This window comes from Opisthocomus hoazin, chromosome 3 (genome assembly GCF_030867145.1).
Source record: "Opisthocomus hoazin isolate bOpiHoa1 chromosome 3, bOpiHoa1.hap1, whole genome shotgun sequence".
In the NCBI taxonomy this organism is placed as follows: Eukaryota; Metazoa; Chordata; class Aves; order Opisthocomiformes; family Opisthocomidae; genus Opisthocomus; species Opisthocomus hoazin.
Window position 1 is genome coordinate 97,550,850 of NC_134416.1, and position 23,677 is coordinate 97,574,526.

Here is a 23,677-nt window from a genome sequence, read left to right on the forward strand (position 1 = left end):
ACACAGCACAGCTAGCAGAGATGGCCTGTTCAAACAGCATGAGTACTTTTTATAGATCTTTGCACAAAGCACCCTTACAAAGGTCCACATTGCAGTCAGTGCTACATCATATGGTGAAGTCTAGTTACTTCAGCAAAATCTGTTTTACCTTTTTCATATATATATAGACATAAGATTTATATGTAGATTATCTATACAATGTATATATCTGATAAGTGACTTGAGGAGGAGCTCAGAATCAGAGCTAGGCTTTTGTCAGGGTATAAATACCAATTGTCATCCCTAGCTAAACTTCAAGGTCCCCTTGTTTCCATTGCTATTTTAAGCAGATTTTGCCAACTTGGACTTTATTTTTTTAGTAGTGTATATATTTGCTTAGTGGCTTTCTGCTTTTCCTTTCACCCAGTTACAATGTATCACTGCAGCTGTTTAGATCGGCAGAAATGTTGTAGACAATTTTCCTCAGACCTGCTCTGGGGAAACAAGATGTTTTTTCCCAAGGTCAGCCACACTGAATTTCCTCTCTGCAAATAGGTTGGCACTGAATGGAAAGGAAGTAGCCAAGCAGAGCACTTGTCATCCGTCTGATGTTGTTATTAATGAGCTGGACCAGATATCACAGAATCACAGAATGTTAGGGGTTGGAAGAGAGCTCTGTGGATCATCTAGTCCAACTCCCCTGCCTGTCCAGGTCTCGCTGAATGGCAGCACAGCCTTGTGGTGTATCAGCCAGTTCTCCCAGTTTTGTGTCATCAGCAAACTTGCTGAGGGTACACTCTGTCCCTTCATCCAAGTCTTTGATGAAGAAGTTGAACAAGACTGGGCCCAGTACTGATCCACTAGCTACAGGCCTCCAACTAGACCCAGTGCTGCTGATGGCAACCCTCTGAGCCCTGCCATTCAGCCAGTTCTCAATCCACCTCACTGTCCACTCACGCAGCCCACACTTCCTGAGCTTCCCTATGAGGATGTTGTGGGAGACAGTGTCAAAAGCCTTGCTGAAGTCAAGATAGACAACATCCACTGCTCTCCCCTCATCCACCCAGCCAGTCACACCATCACAGAAAGCTATCATATTGGTCAAGCATGATTTCCCCTTGGTGAATCCATGTTGACTACTAATAACCTTTCTTTGCTCCACTTGTTTAATGATGACATCCCAAATGAGCTGATCCATCATCTTTCCAGGGATGGAGGTGAGGCTGACTGGCGTGTAGTTTCCTGGGTCCTCCTTCTTGCCCTTTTGAAGACTAGGTGACATCGGCTTTCTTTCAGTCTTCAGGCACCTCTCCTATCCCCCAGGACCTTTCAAAGATGATAGAGAGAAGCTCAGCAATGACACCTGCCAGCTCCCTCAGGACTCGTGGGTGCATTCCATCAGGGGCCCATGGATTTGTGGGAGTCCAGTTTGCTTAAATGATCTCTCACACAGTCCTCCTTGACCAAGAGAAGGTCTTCCTTTCTGCAGGCTTCCTCTCTTACACCCAGGGACTAGGATTCCTGAGGGCCAGCCTTAGCAGTGAAGACTGAGCCAAAGGTGGCATTCAGTAACTCCGCCTTCTCTGTATCCTCTGTCACCAGGGCACCCAGCTCCTTCAACAGCAACCCCACGTCTTCCCTAGTCGATTTGCTGCTGATGTACTTGAAGAAGCCCTTCTTGTTGTTTTTTACATCCCTTGCCATTGCAGAGGTACTAATGGCAACAAGCAGGATGAAGTGGGGCTAGGCAGTAATGCTGTTGTGTCACTGGTACCCAGATAAACTGATTTTGCCAAGGCTGCCTGTCAGATGTACACTCAGTTGCTTACTTTTTTCAGCCTTTTATTTTTTTAAATGATTTATCCAGCTTTTTCACTCAATATTCCTAGGATGGCAGAATGGAAGGCACCAAACCAAATAGGAACAAATCAGAATCATGCACTTTTTGTCATTGCTTTCTGAAACCAACAGATGATAAGGAGTTTCTGTGGGAGTCCATGGAGGTTCTGTCCCATGGAGTCTATTCACAACTACCTTGCATATGAATTACTTATTGGCAATACATACTGACATTAGTTCTGGAGTGCTAACCATATATTCAGGTTGAAGCATCTCCAATACCAGGAGAAAACGTATGTGCCTGTGTGATTTAGACCTACGTGCCTGTGTGATGAACCTAGAGCTACGTATTACTTTGAAGGCTGGCGGTATCCCTGGCATATTTCTGCTTTTCTTACTACATCCTTCAGGGTGGTATGGAGAGTTGAGTGGCTCAAGTGTCCTGGGCCTGAAGAGACAGGACAGGTTGTGTTGCTGAGCTGAGGGTCAACTGCCTTGCACACCAGTCTGTTAGCTGACACCCCGAGTGCGCTTGGGGGCTTTCCGTGTAGGTGGCTGAAAATGCTTTGGTCCACAGCTCCTACTTATAGATATGCTACATATCAAAGGTGACTTTTTCAAAAGCAGGGAAAATGAAAAGATGATACCAGGTCTTGAAAGAGGTGCTTCTGGGGTCTGTCTTCACTTGTGGTTTCCCCAAGGCTGTTACTTTCAGACCTAGAAGATGGTGTCTGTCCCTAAGAGCTCAGCAGTTTGGTCTAAAGTCTGTAGAGGGCAAGTAAAACATCTGTCTTCCTTGAATTTTGTCTCATCAGGGGGACAGGAAAGCAATTTTAATCACACCTTTTTCTAAGTTATCTTTTCTTTTTGGAGCGGGCAAGGGAAAAATTCTGGGTTTGAGCATGCTCAGAAGTCAGGGTGTTTGGGTTCCAACATGGCTTTTGCTGCACGTGCCTGCATATGAATTGAGGATAATGGACATCTGGGGTCTTGTTTTGAGTCCATTTTTTTCATTCTGATGTGGGTAACTTTGGAGGATGTTTTGGAAGCAGGGTTTGATTTTCCCTTGCTTCTGTCTGTAGGTAGGAGGACAAGGCTTGCACCTACACACTCAAGCAATTCTCAGGGCTGAAGTGGTTCACTGGTTTGGTTTCATACTGAGCAAGAGAAGTTGGGTACATGTGCTGGGGGATAACGCTGTACTTGTAGCTAGTTAATTAAAGCCTAGTTCACAGTTATACGTTTAGTTGACTCCCTCTCCCCTTTGGATGGTTACTTGGCAGCAATAACATACCAAAATCTTTAATGTCAAAACCAGATGTTCACATTAACTTTAAGAGTTTTCCACATTGTAAGTTCTGTCATTCTCAGCATCCACTTTGTGGGCAGGTCTGAGATATCTCTAGAAGTTGGTTGAGCCTGACTGCAAGTTATTATCTAACACACCAGCCAACATTTTTTTCAATCTGTTTGGAAGTTTCTCCTCCCTTTTAAAAATCCGTTATACTTACTTTATGGAAAATCCTGTTACAAGAACTTTGTTTTTACATTTTTTATTATTTAGGACAGCAAAATTCTTGCAGACCCAGGAACCTGTCATTTTGCCTAAAAATCAGGCAGCTCTATATCAACATGGACTCTTTTTTCTGGTGAAACCATTTTGACTATCCTTCCCATGAAATATTTTACAGTGTAGCCAAAGTAACTACACAAAGCGATGCTGAGCCTGTCAAAACAGTGATCACACACTGATGTATGTGACTCCAACACTGCTGTGAGACTTCCAAACCATTCACTTTCTAATTGCGGTCATTAAAGCATTCCCCCTTCTTGAATTCTCAGCAGGCAGAAAGCAGCCCTTTGCCTCGCGGACTCTTCATTCTCTCTTAGCCAGATTTTAAAATTCAATAATTCTGGTCAGCAAGTAAAATATCCAGACTGACTCCTTAATCCAGCAACCTCCTTGGGCAAACGCAAGAGCAACAGCTACCTCACGTCCAGCAGAAGTCTCCCTAGGTTCCAGCTTCTTCTGTGAAACCCAGCTGAAGGATGGGGACTCCTGTGGTGCATTTTGTGTCACCTACTCCAAAGAACATTATAGAGGTGAAATTTTTACACCGTTAGTATTGTACTTCTTCCCTTTAGACAAATCACTTTGCATTACTGAGTGTGTGTAGTACTTACTTGAAGGCAAACATATGTCCAAAGACTGCACCATAACATAGAAAGATCTGAAGAAGGAAATAGCAGCATCCAGTTTTAAGATGTTGTTCATTGAACAAAGCGCTTTGCTTCAAGGTCCCAGAGCTTCTGCATGACCTGTGGACAATTTGCAGATATCGTGTGAGGCTTAAGGTAAAATTTACATCTGTTCACATAAATTTGAAGCTTAAATTAAAAATCAAGCTGCAAATTCAAATGATGAATGTAGAACTCTAATTGCAATTGGCAAACTGTTTCAAGTCCATATTCCATGCTTCTTGCAGCATTTGTGTAAGCCCACTGGATTATCTCAAGGGTTTTTTTTCCTTTTTATTTTCAAGAACTGAAGCATATTCATACCTTCACTAAGCCTCTGAATGAGAACCTGTTGTATCAAATGTTATGGTTTTGGGTCATTGAAGTTTTTGAGGTAGTCTCCATATATTGTCATGCCCTTTACTTCCAGACTACAGGATTTGTGCAGCATTTCTGATACATGGAGCTCTAAGGTTGTCATCCTAACTTTTCTGGCTTTTCAAGGGTCACTTCATCCCCTTGGCCAGTGTTTCAGCAATACAGAAAAGCTCCTTTTATCCCTGCCTGAGGGAACCTCTTTAGGCATAAGCTGCAGAATTTGTCTGAGTAGACATTTATGGCTAAAACTGTTGGGCCTTGATCACTAACAGGTAGACCCTCCCTTCTTCCTTGCAGCTGTTTCTAGCTGTCCTAACGCAATGTTCCCAGTTGAACTTGGCACAGGTAGGAATTTCGCTTGAGGAGCCCGAGACTGCCAGTTTGCATTGCAGCAGAAACAGCACTTTCCAAAAAAAGCTTTCATTTACCACCATGCACAGAGTGGTGGTTAAAAAATGGGAGAAGTTTGTGAGCGTGTTTCTCCCTTTAATCTAGCTCTTGATCTTTCCTCAAGGTCTGGTGTTTCTCCTCTAGTTCCTCCATTCATGGCCAGACTTTCTCGCTTGAAACAGTCCTTTTCTGCTTCTGTCCATGTCCTCCCATGCCCTCACCAGTCTGTTGGCCCCTGCTGACTCTCCTCATTCTCCTTAGATTACCCAAATCTCCACCCTTCTGCAAGCACACAGACTTGCCGTAGTTTTTCATCCTTCCCACATAGCAGGCTTGGGCCTGGATTCACATCTGTTCCCCAAATGCTTTTTGGAGGGTGGGTGGGGTTTGTCTGTTTTAAAATGGGGTTGGATGTTGAAAGAGCCTCTGATGTTGGTTTACAAACTCAGCCGGTCAGCAATAAGACTGCCTCTGATCAAAAAGCTGCATTGGTTGTCATGTTGTACCATTTTCTCAAATCCTCACCAGGTTTATATTGCAATAACAGATCATAGACTGTCGCTAGATAAACCTAGGATAAACCTTGTATTTGGGATATGGACAAAATCAGTCTGTTGCTTTGCTGGTGCTCAAAATCCCAAAGCAACCTCACTGACTCCAGTGGAGTTTAGTATTTCCTCCGGTGTCGGGACACATCACGGCAAATCCAGACTAGTCAGTCAGGATGATTCTGCTCTTGCAACATGAAGACATCTTCATCACATCCAGCATGCAATTTCAAGCTCACCTTTCTGGTCTTGCTATGTGATTGGTTTTTATTGCTTGCTTAAGTTCACTGTGTTTTTCCACTCAGGCTGCTCCAAAGTGACATGCATCAGTTTGACTCGCGAAGCCTCCATCAAGCTGTCTCCCTTACACGGGAAACAGATCTCCATTCGCTACCTGGACATGACAGACTGCTTCGTCCTGGAGGACGAAGGACTGCACACCATCGCCGCTCACTGCACTCAGCTGACCCACCTGTACCTGCGCCGCTGTGTCCGCATCACTGACGAGGGTCTCCGCTACCTGATGATTTACTGCACGTCCGTTAAGGAACTGAGCGTGAGTGACTGTCGCTTTGTCAGTGACTTCGGCATGCGGGAGATCGCCAAGCTGGAGTCGCGCCTCCGATACCTTAGCATCGCTCACTGCGGCCGGATCACAGACGTGGGCATCCGTTACATAGCCAAATACTGCAGCAAGCTGCGCTACCTCAACGCGCGGGGCTGCGAGGGCATCACGGACCACGGTGTGGAGTACCTCGCCAAAAATTGCACAAAACTCAAATCACTAGATATTGGCAAGTGCCCTCTGGTCTCAGACACCGGCCTGGAGTTTCTAGCCCTCAACTGCTTCAACCTGAAGCGTCTGAGCCTGAAATCATGTGAGAGCATCACTGGGCAGGGCCTGCAGATTGTAGCTGCCAACTGTTTTGACCTGCAGATGTTGAACGTGCAGGACTGTGATGTCTCTGTGGATGCTCTGCGATTTGTTAAACGACATTGCAAGCGCTGTATTATAGAGCACACCAACCCGGCCTTCTTCTGAAAGGACACCCCACACCTGTTGTTACAATGCAGTATTAAAAACACTGATGTATAAACACACGCTCCCCTATTCAGTAATGCTGTCTTTTCTATAGCTCACAGGAGTCAGTTTTTCTTGCGTGTTGTGGATGAGGGGAGTTTCTAGAGGACTATTTCGTTTGTTTTTGTATGATCACTTTTTAAGGAGCGGTGGATCTCCATGGGGAGGCTGCCTTAATGCAAAAGCAATGAGTGCTCAGCATCCCCAGTGGGGTGCCACTTCCATAACAGCCATGATCTTGTCCCAGGCTACAGTAGCTACCTCCAAAGGAAACAGCACATAATCCCTCCTTTGGAAATGCTACGAAGCTGTGTCAAATACATGTGAATTCCAGCTGTGCTCGTGAAGCTGACTATGCAATATGTGTCTATGTTCCCCAACTTCTTCCAATATGGCTGATAAAGCATCCCCTTGTCTCCAAGTAGTTTCTTTTTGGCAGCCATCCATCATAATCCCTCAGGAAATACTGGGTAATATTCTTAAACATACTTGATTGGGGAAGAACAAGACCTGCTGGCCATTGCCGAGCACTCTGCCGAGTGAATCTGGAGATTGTGCCCATGGATTGTCTTGGAAAGCCCACCTCCAGGTCACTCGTGCATCATCACTACTTGCTTTCATTTCTAAATCTGCCCACTCCTGCATGTGTAGTACCACCCGCTGGTAGCAGATAGGGACTTCTGGGTCTGATAAGCAGTGACATATTCACCTGAGTGAAGGAAAACAGACGAGATATTGGTGGCCTGGCAAAGGGAAAAGCCAATGAATCAGCCTGAGAAGCTGCTGTAGTTCTGCAACAAGCTGAGACAGCACTGTAGCACACCAGGGACTCTCTGAGGCGTTGTGGAGCAGCTTGCACGGGGCAGCCCCAACTGCTGTGCTGCACTGCTGTCACCAGAAGGTCTGCCTTTGTTCCTTCACTGCGTCTCTTCAGCAGCTGTGGCACCACTGCTGTTGACACTCCCTGAGCACATCAGGCACGTGCGTTGAGGTAAATTCAGTATGTACCTTAACAAGCGTAGAAACCCGACCCTTTTCTGTGGCCTTCCAGTTCAAAGCATAGATGGCTGATCTCAAAACTTCAGAGATGCTAGCCTGATGTTAGATAACACCCCTGGGGACAGAGGGGCTTAGAGTGTTTTTCACGTTAGATTTAGATTTTGTGAAGCCTTGTCTGTGTGTGTTCCCTTAGGCTGGAGAAACAGCTGCTGTTCAGCAAGGAAGAGAGATGCCAGCATTGCCCGCCGACACTGGGAGCCCCTTCTACTCTCGTGGTCGTTCCTGCTCCTGCAAGAGCAAGAGTGGTTTGGACGTTCCCCCATCTCATTGCCCCCTTCCCCAGAGCGTGTGGTCATTTCATGGCTACTTTCTTCACAGTTTTCCAGCAGCCATGTCTCTGCGTTTCCATGTGTAATGCCCAGATCTGAAAGCCAGATGCTTTAGGGGTGATGATATTTTCAGGCAGGCCCCCTGCCCCTGACTGACAGGTGAATTCATATGTTCAGCTCAAATGCTACAAGTGTCTCGGTAGAGAACATAAGAAGGGAAGCACCGTGTCTGGTTTTCATAAGCAGTAGTTCCATCATCTCCAGACAACACTAATAACATCATTGATATGAAGTGAAAATCCATATGTTCGAGAAAAATACGTAACTGCTGAGGAAATACTTGTAGCAATCCTCCCTCAAATTACAAAAAAGCAATGGTTTGGACATGTCCCTGCAGAGGGAACTTGTCCTACTGCTGCAAACATTCCTGTAACTTATGTATGTTGCTCCAGTCTTGAGTTTCTTAACATACAGGATGTCATCAGCTCTGAACTATAAATCAGATTGTACTAAAGCAAACAGGGCCATGGAAAATGATTTTGTCTCTGCTACTATTACTGATCAGTGACTAACAGGGGCTAATACCATCCTTTGGCCAGTTAATATCACTTTGGTTTTCCTTTCTGTATTTTTAAAATTAGAGGTTCTACTCCAGCAAGTAGTACAGTATATTTTATCTGAGACAGCTATACTCTCTGTTTATCCTTTATCTCAAAATAGCCCCGAGGGCAGTTAAATGTTAAGCCCATTCCTGAGGATGGTGGGATTTTGAGCCATTTGCACTCATGAAATATAAGGCCTCATTAGCAACATTTAACTGTTTATTAAAAAAAAAAAAAGCTACTTTTCTGGCTATGCTAAATTGAGTGAATAGTGCTACATGGTTTTTAAGGTTTCTAATGTTTAAATTGGCCTGTACTGTACAAATCTCACTATAAAGCCTTAATTTGCTACCAAGAAATAAAGCAATATATTGGTAACTGATGAGCATGCATCGTCATTTGCACAAATTGATTAACTTCTGGTGGAAAAGAAAAGATTAAATATGTGTAAACCTTTTCTTGAAAGGTAGGTAGGTGAATGAGCACATCAGTATGTCAAGTAGGTGGATGACTATATTAAAAAATGAAAAAAAAATATTTGTTATAGATTATGACCTCGCCTGTTTGTCTCTTTAAATTTTTATTTTCCTCATGTGGTTCTTCTTGACCCTGAAATGTACTCAGCAACTGGAAGTGTAAGTAAAAGAAAAAAAGTATATAAAAAGCACATGTATAAAGGTTTCAGGAGGGCCTCTGCATTGGTTTAAAGGCAAGTTAACATATTTGATGTGAAAAGTAAAATGGAATGACTGAAAGGGTAGAGCACTTACTAGTACGGTGTTGCCTTTTGAATGCTCTCAGAAACCCACTCTGGGGGGCACTGGTGGAAAATGAATAAGGGCAATTTTTCTCAGCCAAACATTTTAAAGTATATATTCTTACATGATCTGAGTTGACACTCTGAGACTGCTACTTATTTCAAGAAAATTTGAATTTATCTTATTGATACAGCTTGCCTGTTTTGACTTTTAAACCTTTTTGTATGTCTACTTGTAAAATGACACGGCCAGAAAAGAAACTGCAATGGTGCATGAGGAGCTGAGTTTGCTGAAAAGGTTGCAACGTGTGACTGGTGTGTCTTTGTTCCAGTTTGGGGTTGGCAAAGACTATAAATTTCCTGAGTGAAAACATTGTTGATTCTTGAACCATAAAATTTGGGCTCAGGCACTGAGGCTTCTCCTGCTCTGCAGTAGCATGTGGTGATCTCATCAAAGAAAGCAGCGATGAATCACATCAGCCAGGCTGGCATGTTGTTTATGTCTTTGGAATAACTTGTGTCCTAGAGAGAGAGGTCTCAAAGAAAAGACCCATCTAAACTACCATTTGCTGCATTTATAGCCAAAGCTCTGTATCCAGGTATTCATCCTTCTGATTCCCTTCGCTTTCGTAAAAAGTCAAACCGTATTTTCCCCGTTAGCAGCATGTGATTGATACGAAGTGCAACGCTTCTGTCTTTTTAAGCTATGCTCATCTGGCTTCCTACAAAACGCAAAACAGCTTCTGTTGGATGTCTTGGACTCAGAACCAGGGTCCAGACTGTAACCTTCAGTAGTGGCTTATGTGGTTTCTGAAAACCTCTAGCCTTTGAACTGGAAAACTAAAAAGCTAGTAAAAGACCTAATTTTAGCGCTAGCTTGAAGCAGGTCCAAACTCTCATTAAAAAGAAATGCAGTGACCATTTGGACTGCAGACTGCCTGCCCCACAGCTGCCAGTGTTAGTTTAAAGGGGAAAAGTTCCCTGACAGAGTTGGTGCATGGCTCCTCTTTCCCCAGCATTCCCTGGGGAAGTAACCTGCCCTTGTTTTTTTATGATTTTGTCACTTTAGGTATTCCTGCTGAAACTTCCCATGCTGGTCTTTGAAAATGTTAGTTGAAATGGTTCATCTGGTTCTGTAAATAAAGCTAGGAGGAAACGTCATTTCGCTCATGCTAAACTCCCAGTGACCTTTCCTTTGAAAACGGTTCATTGCTCTTCATCTCCTCTAAGGCCTTCAGAGTGCAAGTGTGAGCCTTGCCAGGAGGTCAGCTCTGGGACAGGGATGTGTCTTGCTGATCTCCCAGTTAAAATTCGCCCAAATTTAGCTACGTTACATGTCCTTGAGTATCTCTGACTCAGTGGCCAGGGAGAAAAGGGACACGCTCAGATCTTTTGGAGTTTGTAATCTGGCAAGGCTGAGATATGGCAAGGCCACAAGGCATTTATCACTCCGGCAGCGTGCAGGAGGAAATGACCTGAATTAGATGGAAGCTGCCTGGAAAGTCAGAGCGGGGTTGGAAGATGGGGTTTTGAGAAGGGACAAGAAGAAGGATGAAGGAAATTTCCTGGACAAGGCGGACTGGGACAAGAAGACATCAAATGATTTTCAGCAACGAAACTGGGGCTGGGGTTGAGAGAGGTGGGCTTGTATGATTGCTTGAGCAGCGAGAGCTTGGCCAGAAAAAGTGTAAGTACTGAAGAACGAAGTTTGGGGCAGGAGCAGAAACAGGAACAAAATTAACATCATGTAAATACAGTGAAGTCTCTAAGAAAGGCTGACAAACTGTTTCAGTGAGGATGCCTCAGATTTGAAACAGCCTTCCAAAAATGAAATAGTAATTTTGCATTTAATGCACCTAATGTCTACCCTTTTTCATATTTTGTGAAGCCAGAAAATCTTTATGGGCGGAACTTCTGCCTTTACCAGCAAATGTATAGGGAGGCCTGAGACACTGTCAGCCTCAGTGTCTTGTTCCTGCCTTTACACCTTTGCGCAAGGTGGCCTGTCGAGAAGGACAACGCAAGGCAGGTTTGTAGCATCTGTTCTTCCTTTTGCATTGTATTTCAGCAACACCAGCTGCTCTGCTTCGCTAAGGTGCAGGCATCAGTGTGGAGCCAAATTTGTGCCCTTTTGGTGACTGTTAAAGGGCATAATCACAGGTTCAAGTTACTGCCAGGCAGTAGAAATCAGAATTCAAACTTTGCCTAACAAAAATGTATTTAAATGAACGGTATTGCTGCATGCTATTAAAGAGATTAAATCAGTTTTCTCCATAAAATAGCTGAGGGATATTCATTTTCATGCACCCCTGCTGTACAGCTGTATGCTTCAGAGCAGGTTTTTCCTCTTTTTTTGTCTTCTGTGAAAGCTGGACAGAAATGTCAGGTCATTTTTCCCTTGTCCTCTGGATGATCATAGAGGCGCATCTGAGATTTACACTAGCTAATGGAAATCCTTTCCAAGTAGGCTCAGCTAATACAAATTTAAAAAAATATTATGAGTACAACAACTCAGTTGGCCACAGATACGTCAAAATAAGCCATTATAAATATAGAAGTTACTAAAAAGGCACCAGAGAGAGAACCAGAGGGACCAGAAGGAGGGATCTTTTTAAAAAAATAAAAACACTCGAGCTTTTGTAAATGACCCTGATATTTTTAATGCAGAACAGAAATCTTAGCCATTCCTTCTACCATTAAAGATACTGTGTTCTTTGGGTTAGAATAGATTAGTTTTCCTTTGTTTTTTAAAGAAACATTGTATGCTGTAGCCTAAAGCTCACATAAAATGGTAGAGATGGAAAAAGTCCTCTTAAAAGGATGAGAGAGAATTCAGAGAGGGATATGTGCCAAAAAAGAATGAATAATTTTAACAGTTTCATGTTACATATTTAATGGCTCCTAAAATATTGTTTTAAATCAAGTAAATGGCCATTCTTGAGCAGTTTCTGTGACTTCTTGAATATATTCACATGATTGCCTCAGCAGATAGACATCAGAGATTTAGAAAAACTGATTTTCTAGCTATAAACAATAAGCATCATTATTTTAACATTTATAATTTGCCTTATCAAGTATTTTCACATTGTTATCACTTGTCATATAAAGGATATATTCTAAGCCTTTATCAGAACAGCTGTGAAAATATTTCTATATATTTATTAATAACAAATTTCATTTTTCTGGTACCCAAATTTTGCTCTAGCCTATTCCTGGCCTATTTCATGCTGTGAAAATAATTTGAAGAATAGAGCTTGTTTCTGCACTTGAAATACACTATAGTTGATTACTCTGTGGTCATGTATCACGCGTTGTATTATGGTTGTTGGTGTGTCTTTTGTGACACCGCAGAGTGGCTCCCTGCATTTCAGCATGGAAACAGAATTGCCTAACACACAAAGCATGCGACACATGACAGTTGTCAGAGCTCAGATCTCATGTGCGACGGGCTGCCAGGGGTCTGAAAACCGCCATCCACAATAGTGTCAGTACTTCTGTAGCCATTCATTCCTTCACTGCATGAAGCATCTTCCATTTTATTGGGCATAAATCATAGGAACAAACTCTAACCTGCTTCAGTGAAGGTAGTAGAGCTGCGACCTGTTCTTCATACTGTCCTTCCCTTTTCTCTTCTACGCTCAGAGAGTTAGCCAAGATCCTGCGAGAGTCTGAGGTATTCTGCCTACGTAGTTATGAATAATACAGATAATTAATGGCTCAGTATTAATAGGAGGAGTAAGGCCCATTACTTGGCAGGCAGTCCAGGTGAGGTGATTGCTGCAAGTCAGTGACCACTCAGTGGCCAAGTCTTGCTCATGTTTCTCAGTGTAGGTGGGAAGTCCGTGCATCAATATCAGCAAGTATGATGCTTTCCAATGCTTCTTCTGACAGTGATATGTCAAACTACAATATGAATCACATGGGGGTGGGGTCCACATAATCAAATAATTAAAACCAACTTTGTTAAAGTAACGTAGTGAAAAATCAGGTGTGCATCTATCATGAGCCACAACGGCTTTCACTGACCTCCAGTATAAGACCGAGCTGCTGGTGACAGCGGGTCATCACTCAGCTGGGGTTTTTTTCTCTTTCTGGTGTTTTGTTCCTCTACCTGTACCACTGCAGTGGGATCCACTGCATTTTCCAGAGCCAAGAAGGAAGGGAAAGCTCAAGCAAGTGAGGAAGTGCCTGGAGTATGACAGTAACTGGGCAGCCATGCAGCTGGGGAAGGGAAGGAGCAAGGATGCACTTCGTCTGTCAGGACAGAGAGGTATGTCCTGGAAATATAGCTGGGATGCAATGGAATACCTGGGAAGGGTTTTACAACAGCATGTTCCTGCCACTGTGGCATCACAGCATCTGCATGGCTGTGTGTGCAGGGAGACCTGAAGTCTTAACGCAAGGAACCCACTATCAACATCTCGTCAGCGAAAAGGGAGAAGAAATGCTGCTCTTCCTGGTGGAGCCGGGTCTGAGAGGGAGGGAGGGAAGTTCTAGCCAGTTGGGAGGGGGCTCTGGGGTACCCTGGGGCATGCTGGGCCTCATGTCAGGTGTTTGGCAGCTTGGGTCATTTTAATTTAAATGCCATTTGTTAGATAGGAGTTGCAAATACGATAACCTGAGGAGAGGTTGTTGAAGATGCAACACAAGCACGTGCTAAGAGACTCCAGGCTCTCCAGCATATTTTTGTAAAGAGAGAAGGAATGGAGGGTTTTTTTTGTTGGTTTGGGTTTGTTTTACGTAACGGTCTTTTAGAGTTGCTTGGTATTTACTGTCTGTAGGGGAAGCTTATTCAAAAACGCCATGAGACTGGCTTATCTTCAGATCGGAGGGGTGTCTGATATCTGAAAGCTGGTTTGCTTTTCTGTAAGGTGAATTGATAAAGACACAAGAAAGCCTTGCAGCCTGAGCTTTGGAGGTCATAAACCTCCGGCGGGTTAAATTTGAGAGCATGATAAAGCAGCCTCCCCTTCCCCTGCCAAAAAATAAGCAAAAGCAAGGAAAAATTGCACCAAAATTTCCAATTAAGAGAGTAAAGAAATTCAGGACTGAAAGCTAAACTGAGAATGGTAATGTGTAATCTCTCACTCCAAAGATATTTTCTCCCTCAGCACACCAGTGTGGTCCTGTGAAGCTGGAGAGTAAATTGAAAGCTATCATAAAGATTATACATAGTGGGCACATGGATAAACATACCAGTGGGGAAGAAGCAACACAGCTTTTCTGCAAGAAATCCTCCCACAGGGTCAGCAAATACATGGGGGCCCCTGTCAAACCGGAGTGCTGGGGACACCAGGAGAGGTTTGAGGACAACTTCTGTGTCTGGCATTGTAGTGGGGGCTGCGGTGCTTTGTCTGAAAAAGTAATAAGTGAGGTGGGATGTGACAGCTGTGACAAAGGTCACTGAATCATGTACAGCTTAAGGGATGAAGGGGCTGAATATTTACCATCACTACTAGTTTCATAAAAACCCAAAGAGTTAGAGGGCATCAAGTGAAGATATTCAAGACCCGCCTGGACAAGGTCCTCTACAGCCTACTGTAGGTAACCCTGCCTCGGCAGGAGGGTTGGACTGGATGACCCACAGAGGTCCCTTCCAACCCCTACCATTCTGTGGAAAAAAAAAAAAAAAGTGAAGCCAGCAGGCAATGGATCCACATCAAATTAAAATAGTTCTTTGTCTGCCATGTGCTAAAGCCTTAGACTCTTGCCACAGGGTGTTGTGGATCCTAAATGTTCACATCAGTTAAAAAGAAACTGGACAAGTTTGTGGAGGAGAAGTCTGGTTGCAGCTATTAAATACAGCAGACAACCTCTGGCTCGGGAAATGCCTGAGGCACAGTGTTGGAGGCTGGCAGGCTGTGCTGGGAAAAGACGCTTGCTCTATTCTTGTGCTTCTCTCTAGGCATCTGGTTTTTGGCTACTGTCAGACAGACTGTTCAGCTACACGGACCTTTTGTCAGCAGCTGTTTTCATACTTTGATATTTGCCTCAGCCGATCCCTGACACAAAGCACACACTCACTTCTTGCTCTGTTAGAGTTGCTCAAGGCCCTCCAAATTAAATATTTTTTGGCACCCTCTTTTCTAAAATCCTTATGGTCCAGAGTGCAAAACCCAGTCTTGTCAGAAGCTAACGTCCTCATCTATTGACTTGCATGGCAGTAGGCACATGAAATTTTGCTGGGGGCTGGGTACCCTGAGTATTTAGGCCCCTTCGCTGCAGTCCTGCAACTAAAGTGTCTCTATGTTTGAAAGGGAGACCAGGGGAAGGAGAGCATTTTGCGCTCCCTCTAAATCCTGCAAGTCAGGAAGCTGGTCACGGAGACATGCTGCTTTTGCAGGTCTCTCTCATCTACAGGGAGACTTTGGGAAATCAGGAAGCCTCTTGATTTCTTTAAGACAGCTGTGCCGCGTCTTTGTAATCAACACCAGAATCTGCCTGTAGCCGCTGCTCAGCTACAGCAGTTTAAGCACCCCTCCTTCCCTTCGTGAATTTTTAAAAGGGCCTTCCAGTTGTTGTGGTAGTTTCAGATGCAAGAGGCTGTGTAAGGGCAGTCAACCGCTGTCAGGTATTCAGCAGTATTCAGACAACTGGCTCTGTTGCTTGACATCAAAATCCAATCTCCTTTAGATGCCTGGGAGCCAGAGCATGACCAGCAAACACAGACTTGGTACGAGCCGTACAGTCATGGAGCGGCAGTTCGTGGGGGTGTGATTCCCAGGCTCGTCTGGAGGAGGCAGAAATGCTGTCCAAATCGGCAATGCAAAGTCCCTTCTCTGCTTCTTCAAACCCTTTGCCTGCTTCTGGCCCTGGGCCTACACAAATACCCAAACACAGTGAGGAATATAAACTCGCAAGGGTCTCAGCTTTCATAACATGACTAAGTTGTTTTGATTTAAGAGCGCTCGTCTTGCCAAGATTGGAAAAAATGAGTCCATTCTCTTCACGGCTGGATGTCAAAGTACACCCAGGTTTTCAGACAAATGCCCCAAATGCTCTCATTTCAATGGCTGACTGAACCAAGATTTGAGTGTTGGAGAACTTAACTCTTTGTTAAATATTGTTTTTATGGAAACTTGGAGAAAAACAAGAAAAGCAAGACCGTTATCAACCTAAGTTAAAAACAGAGCTAAGAAGATGGGGAACTGTGTCTCTTTTTTTTGATCATTTCTTTCGGAGGCCAGCAGACACATTTGGTTGTTTGGGATGCTGTTCTGCAGGGCACAGAGCATCGCCCATGTCTGGAAGCAAAGAGGGAGGAGGGAACTACGGCACTATGAGAGGGATAAGTCCTTGCTTGGCGCATGTTGTAAGTCACCTACCTTAAACCAAGAAATGGGGGAAAAAAAAGGTACACAAAGAATTACTATGCCGATCTTAGAGTATTGAGATACTGTTTGAAACCTTTCTGGACTTCACTTAATTTTCTCCACAGAATTCGCCTATGGTGCTGCAATACTTCATGTGTTTAAGTGCTTTGCTGAAATTGCCCTTTAATGCACAATGTGTGGATGTTTAATGTTTAAACATATTCTGGGTCTTCTCTAGGGTCATTAATTGCTACTCCTTGCTGTATAATCTCAGCCTGCCTTTTTTTTTTTAAGGTGTTCTTTCTGTAGCACCCTTACAGCTTAATATAAATGTAGACTCCTATTGGGGAAAATCATAGCAGTATATAGCAGCAGTTTGCAGGGAGACCTACCACTGCGAAGGAATCCACACATTGGTGAATTCCTGGCACGTCTGCAGGCCTGTGTTTATTCCTTATTAGCACCGGAGTTTCAGGAAAAGCATTAGACCAAAGGTTCCATTTAGTTGTCAAAACACAGGTACTGGATGCCATTAGAGACTCAGAAGGGTATCTGAGACATCCACAGAAGGCTGGCAGGGACGAGACCGTCCCCGAGGAAGGCTTCTGCATCCACAGAAGGAGGCCAGGCAGATGCCATCGGGCACCTCAAATGCCTTTAGCTGTCCTCACTTAGGCAAACACACTTCCGAAATTTGTAGGGAAGATGTTTGTGGTTAAGGTCAGGCAGGATTTTCCCTGGGCTGCAAACACACAAGAAATCAACCACAAGTGATTGACTATGCAGGCAAGTATAGAAATGACTGTCATGTGAGGGTATGATCATTTTGTAATGTTGGCTGCCCCAAATTTTGTGCAAATATTTATTCTTGGAGAAAAGAGAGTTTGGGCTTCTTTTTCAAAACGAAAACATTTCTGATGTTTGAAAAAAAAGTCAGGCATCTTAGCTCTTACTGCCAGGGCTTTGCCAAAGGTCTCCAGGCCTCTCTCTGGGGTCTGAAGGAAAGAGTTGTCCCAAACTGCAGCACTGGCTCCATCCCCGGCTGAAGGGGAAGGGATGTTGAGTCACGGTCTAGGAATCGCTGGGGTCATCCGAACACCTAAAATAGCCACAAGGATACAACCCTGCTCTGTTCTCGGTTCTGCCCTTTAGCTGCTGAGGAAACAGCACCTCGTGTTGGTCCCAGGGGTCTCAGGAAGAAACATGGCACCAGTTGCACTTTGCCATTATGTTGGGGCTCCTCTGCAGCCCTGCACAGGGGTCAGTGCACAGGAATGGGGTCTCGAGCGATACATGCATGGCTTGTCTGACTTCTGGCCCTGACCCAGAACTTCGTGCAGGAGACTCTCATCCCTGAACTGGAGATCTCCACATGGTGAACTCCAGGAGTGCTCAGCATCCCCTTCTTCCTCGCTTTCCTCCTCCGCACATCTCCAGTGTGAGTGGCCAGCAGCAGCAGGGAAGGATGAAGACCTGAAGCCCAGCTGAGTTTTTGAAGCAGGGGCCATAGTGCAGGCTGCAGTGCTGAGGTGCCTTTGCTGCCAGCAGCTGCAGAACATCTGCTTGCGGCTTACCCGGGTACTTCAAGGTGTTGCAAGTATTGTCCTGGGCTGCTTTTCCTGCATTATGTTCCACAGGGTAATGACAGTTATCACTGCTGCACATTTTTCAGTGCTAAATAATATGCTATTAAATAGTGTCTGTGTTCTGTCTGCTTGTTTGTTCCCTAGGTATTTCTGCTTTGTTGTTTTTCCCCTCCCTCATCTTTTCTGCTTCTGCAGTGGCTTTCACATCCTACCTGCTTCTTTTTAATTTAAAATCAGCATATTTTCTCTCCATTTAGCAGGTGCCCTGAAGATCTTTCAGAAACCCTTCATTTTTTTCAGTTTTCCCTCAGAAGGCCAAACTAGGAAGATTTTACCAAGAACCATTAACTGCACGAATTAAAGAGGAGCTAGAGCCTTGCTTTCCATGATTTCAGACTATTAAATGCTGAAAGCTATCCCCTAAATGTTTGTTTGGTTGGTTTTTTTTTTTCCCAGTAGCTACAACAGTTGACAGATATTTTGCAAGTAAAGACTGGTTTGTGTGGAAAAATCTGGTGGCTGATGACAGCGTGAAATTAATTTACTTTTGTTTTGTGCATGACTGTTTTCCTGTAAAACAGTCTTCCTGAATTATTACCCAAGGTGAACGACTCATGTGAAATGATAAATGTTTATGCTGAATAGCGGCATTTGTGATACTCATTGAAGGCAATATCAGCTCTCGTTGCCAAGCAACAGTGTCTGTTTAAATAAAAAGGCAGAGATGCCTTTTCTGCCCTCATAACATGCATAAAGATTATCCTGCTGTGTTTTGTAAGAGGGAGGTGTTAATGGGTTTACTCTGCAGAGAAAAATTCCCATCTCTCTTTCTTCATCCTTTCTAATAAGATTAAATTCTCTTAACGAACAAGGAGATCAGATTTCAGTTTCACTGAAGTAGTAGAAATTACCCTAAATAAAGCCACTTACAGTGACAATAATGTTAGATTAAAAGCCATGGCTCCTATAACAGTCCATTCTCATACTGGGCCATTTAAATCACTAGGAAAAATCACGTCACCCATGACAAAATATCTTATAGTTAAAATACCAAATTATACAAGTGCCAAAAAGCAAATAGGATAAATATAAGAAGTGTTCTGAATGCATGGGTCCTCAGTGTTCAGGTCAATTTAGAAAATCAGATATTAATGCTTACATTTCTTCTATCTTGCCAAGGTAGTCCAAGGGCTTTCAACAGCTTGCGTCCTGCTGGTAAAGACAGCACCTCTGAGAGCAAGGGAGAAGTCTTCCAAAGACCTGCTGTCTGGAGACTGTGGTTGTTGAGCTGGTCCTTGCAGTCTGAACAACCTTTCCTCTGCTGAAGACAGCTGGCATGTGGCGATTCGTTTGTGTCCTTGGTGTCTTGAAGAAAACGAGGATGCAAGTTTTGTCGGATTCACTCAAGATGAAGTTCAGGTGAGAACCTGTGAGGTTCTGTTCCAAACTGATGAATAGTTTGGGGTTCTGTATCATAAACAACTAAATATTTTTGCAGTATCACACACAGTTTCACAATCATGGGGGCTCGGACTGCATTGCTTACCCCATGTGAAAGCTGTGTATTCAGTATATGCATTTATCTTCATCATATTTTCTGAGTAGAGTCATTAGTAAATGTCACAGCTCTTGATTTTCCTGGAATGCTGTTGTGTTGCCTCATAGCCTGACCAGATTCAAAATACAGAGGACTCTCTCATACTGAGACATGTAGTTATTTCTCGGCCTGCTATTATTGATAACATCTGTCTCAGTATTACAATCTAGTTTTCTGCTGCACTGGCAGCCAAGAAATGTGGTGCTTCGGGATCAAAAATATTGCTGGGTTTGTTCTTGAAAAAAAATTTTTTCTAGATGAAACTATTCAATTCCCTGTGAATTGTGAAATGAGATCAGTTTCAGTGACACAGAACCAAAATATTTTCAAAACAGATTTTAAACTGTTTTTAAATGCTGGGTTTTTCATTTTGGTTTGGATAAAACCTGTGTTACATTCCCGTCCTCCTGAGCCTGACCTGCCTTCTGACCAACCTGACCAGCTTCCCTCCAAAAATGTCTCCATTCACTGTTCAAACAAAAACACTTAAAAACAATCCCATGAAATGATAGCAGCTTCCAAATGAAACATTTGGAGTTCATCAACATGTATCATTTTACTAGGTTTAGCATGATTCATTTGGACGTACAGCTGTACTCTGCGAACAGTTTTAAAATTTTTTTCTCCTAATTCAGGATAAAATAAAATTTGAAACCTGCCGTGCTTTTGGGGCAAATGGCATTTGCAGATTTGTGTTGGCTTTTTCCAGGAGACATGGCTTGCTGTGCTCAACCACTCACCATGCCTCTTGTATGGATGGCAAACAGTACCACACACCTCGCTTCTGCAAGCACGGAGGGATGCCTGAACCCCTCTTGCAGGAAGGTCAGCCACTCATCGCCCTGGTTAGTCAGAAGAAATGTTAGGAAGTGGGATTGAAATGCTGTGAGATTTTACAGGTTCCTGCAGAACGGGATCTTTCCCTGGCAAAAAAAAAGTCCCATGGTTGCTTGACAACTCTGCTTACATACTTTTAATATCTTTTCTACTCCCCCCATAATCCTGATCCCCTGTTAGGCCAGCATCGAGCTGCTGGTCCTGCTCTACACTTCCCCATGATCCCGGCTTCTCCTGGAATTTGCTAATAAAAAACAGCTCATTTAATATAAATCTCCTGGAGTGAAGAAAAAAATCCCCAATCTGATAAGACAGAGGCGCTGAGAGCCGACCCGGCGGCGGCAGTCGGGCTTTGCCGCTTGGGCGAGGGCTCCATCTGCGGGAGACGGAGCTGCGTCCTTGCCGAGGGGATGGAGGGTTCTTGTAAGCAGGAGAGGTAATTTCTCAGGGTTTCTCCTTCTCCAAGTGCATGGTGAATTATTGTTCTGCTAAAATGCATTGCCTTCAAAACCCATGCAGAAAAATTAACTCTGTGAATCCATGTTCCAGTAACGAGCAAAGCAAACCAGGAGCTGCTGAAGCGGTGATGCTGATGGGTAAGGATTTGCTTTCTCTGATGTTACACTAGCACATCTTTAGGGCTTGCCCGGAACCAGTACCGGTACAGGTTGTCTGAGCATTTCATGTGCTAGAGCAAACTGGGAATGCTCCTGTACATGGCTCTGTGTGCGTGCACGTGTGTGTATGGGTGCGTGCACGCTGCTCCTTCTCCATCTGCATTGCCACGCTCTATTTTTTTTTCAGTTTGCTGTTGCTGTACACACAAAGCATGGGCATTCGGCGTTGTACCTGTCAGAAGGAACACATCCTCTGTACGTGTCCCCTGCCATGGCTGAGTCGCTTGGCAGAGGCAGCAGCTGGCATTCCTGGATGGTTTTACAGTGGGAGAGCAGCTGAATGTGGATGCTCCTGGAAATGCCGAACAGGGTGAATGCTTTCTCACAGTTCTTGTTCACAACAATCCGGCAGGCAGTGCCCTATTACTTTTTTTATTACCTCAAGTAATTTGTCTGCAAGATGTAATCTTCTGAGTTTATATATGGCTAGGTGCAATCCCTCTGTTCAGCAAGGGAGGAGTGTGGGTCACTCACGGCTGAGGTCCCTTCTGCCATTATGAAAACGATGGTGTTTTATTTCGGAGGACAGAGACCTCCACTCCATAGGTGTCACCTGATATTTCTGTTATCAGCTAGTGAAGGGCCCCATGCCTTACCATGCTGGGTCTCATTAAAGGGATTTATTTTTTTCTTTCGGAGGTCCAAGCTCAGTTTCTTGTTAATACATCAGAGAAGAGGTTTTATGCAAGGTCCCCACACATGGAATTGTATTTTACAGTCTGGACTTTGCAGGATACCTACCTGGCTTCTGAAGATGATTCCTTTGGGCCTTAGAGGCTAATGAATGCGTATCAGTGGTCTCTTCATATGAGAGTTTTGCTATAGCTTGGCAAACGGCTTAGCATGAGCTCAAGGTTCAGTGACTCCAGGTGAAACATGAAACACTGCTGTAAATTTGCTCTGTCTCAGTCTATGTAATTTTTGTGCAGAAAAACAACACACGTATCAAGCTGATAAATGTCCTTAGAGCCACAGGCAGGAACATTCAGAGCAGCAAGACCGAATACAGGCAGCGTTCAGTTCCCAAAAGGAATCCTCTCCTACCTAGGGCTGTGCCAGCTGAGCAGAGCCCAGGCAGACTCCCTGCCCTTTTCCTGGGAGGCTGTGCTGCTCCTCTCACTTATCCAGCTCTTCACTGGCCAGCCTGGTGATGCTACGCGTGGCCTCCTGCCAGCCGTGGGTCGGTCATGGGGCAGGGTCCCACGGGTCGGCGGAGGGGCCGAGCCAGGGTTTGGCCTGGGGCTGTGCGCTCTGGGCTGCAGCACGTGTCGCGTTTCCATCCACTTATTTCTCTGTGCTGGTGACTTGCCCAGGATTTGGATATTGAATCGAGGTTTCCCAGACCTTTCTTTCAGGAGGATTTTTCTTCCTTTAAGAAGAGAATGTATTTCTACCCCAAAATTAAAACCAAAATTTGGTAAGTGGCCATGGATAAGGCATAGAAGCGGCAGCTTTTTACCTGAAGTATTAGCTGAAAGCTCTTGTGCTTTTACAACAATCCTTTTAACTCCATGGATTATTACAGCTGACCAAAAGGTGTCTCCTAATTATTAGCCGGATCCAAATCCCTCTGACGTTAATGAGCAAAGGTCTTTCCTTGCTGTAGTAGGTCAGTTTCTGGATAATAATGTGCATTCTTTTCTGGTTTAAGTTTTCTTATGAGACTTATCACAGAAGAGGTAGGAAATACTTCTACTGCGGTCCCTCTGTATAGATAACTGCTTGCTGACGCAGTTAAACATCAAGGCTATATCCACCAGCAGCGTCACTGCACCGTTTCCCCTCTAGGGTTACCGAAGTAAACATTTCCATAATAGGTATCACAAAAGCTCCCTGGGGAAGAAAAGTATGTATTGTAGTGCGGGAAGGTTTCCTTTGCTTGCTTTCAGCACTGTTAACACCATGTCCTTGCCGTGCCCTGATTAATTGCTCTGCTTTTATCATGATTAGCACATTTACCATTAGGCTGGCCAGCTGTCAAGCTAAGTTTAATCACGGCAGACAAATGCAAACTGCCTTTCAGAATCACAGAATGGTAGGGGTTGGAAGGGAGCTCTGTGGGTCACCTAGTCCAACCCCCCAGCCAAAGCAGGGTCACCTACAGCAGGCTGCACAGGACTGCGTCCAGATAGGTCTTGAATATCTCCAGAGAAGGAGACTCCACAACCTCCCTGGGCAGCCTGTTCCAGTGCTCCGTCACCCTCAGAGGGAAGAAGTTCTTCCTTATGTTCAGACGGAACTTCCTATGCTTCAGTTTGTGCCTTTGTGATTTTACAGTTCTAACTGATCATCCCAAGAAGATGTAAGGCCCAAATCTCTCAGCTCTGCCAATTCTGGGCCAAAAAAACCTCCTTCCCATGCAACTACATGGGACTAGCTTAATTAACCTAACCTGAATAGGGCATTGCACAGCAGCAGAGTTGAACCAATTATTTTTTTTTAAGAGCAAAGTGTATGCAATTTAGATAGTGGAACTGCTTATGCATCCAATATTCAGTTACACCTGGCTCTAGAAGAGAAAACACTT

The 23,677-nt window shown here is 44.2% G+C and overlaps 1 protein-coding gene across 2 annotated transcripts in view; it reads left to right on the forward strand.

The window, feature by feature from the left end:
• The window catches only part of FBXL7 (F-box and leucine rich repeat protein 7), a 197,634-nt gene extending 188,893 nt beyond the window's left edge, over window positions 1–8,741 (forward strand). The window contains exons 4-5 of one of the 2 annotated variants that reach the window (XM_075417117.1): window positions 5,678–5,928; window positions 7,646–8,741. In XM_075417117.1, the coding sequence (XP_075273232.1) occupies window positions 5,678–5,928; window positions 7,646–7,867 (473 nt within the window). In that variant the 3' untranslated portion in view covers window positions 7,868–8,741. Of the gene's footprint in view, window positions 1–5,677 lie in introns of both variants that reach the window. The other variant, XM_075417116.1, reaches the window with a different exon arrangement.
• The last annotated feature ends 14,936 nt before the right edge of the window (window positions 8,742–23,677 follow it).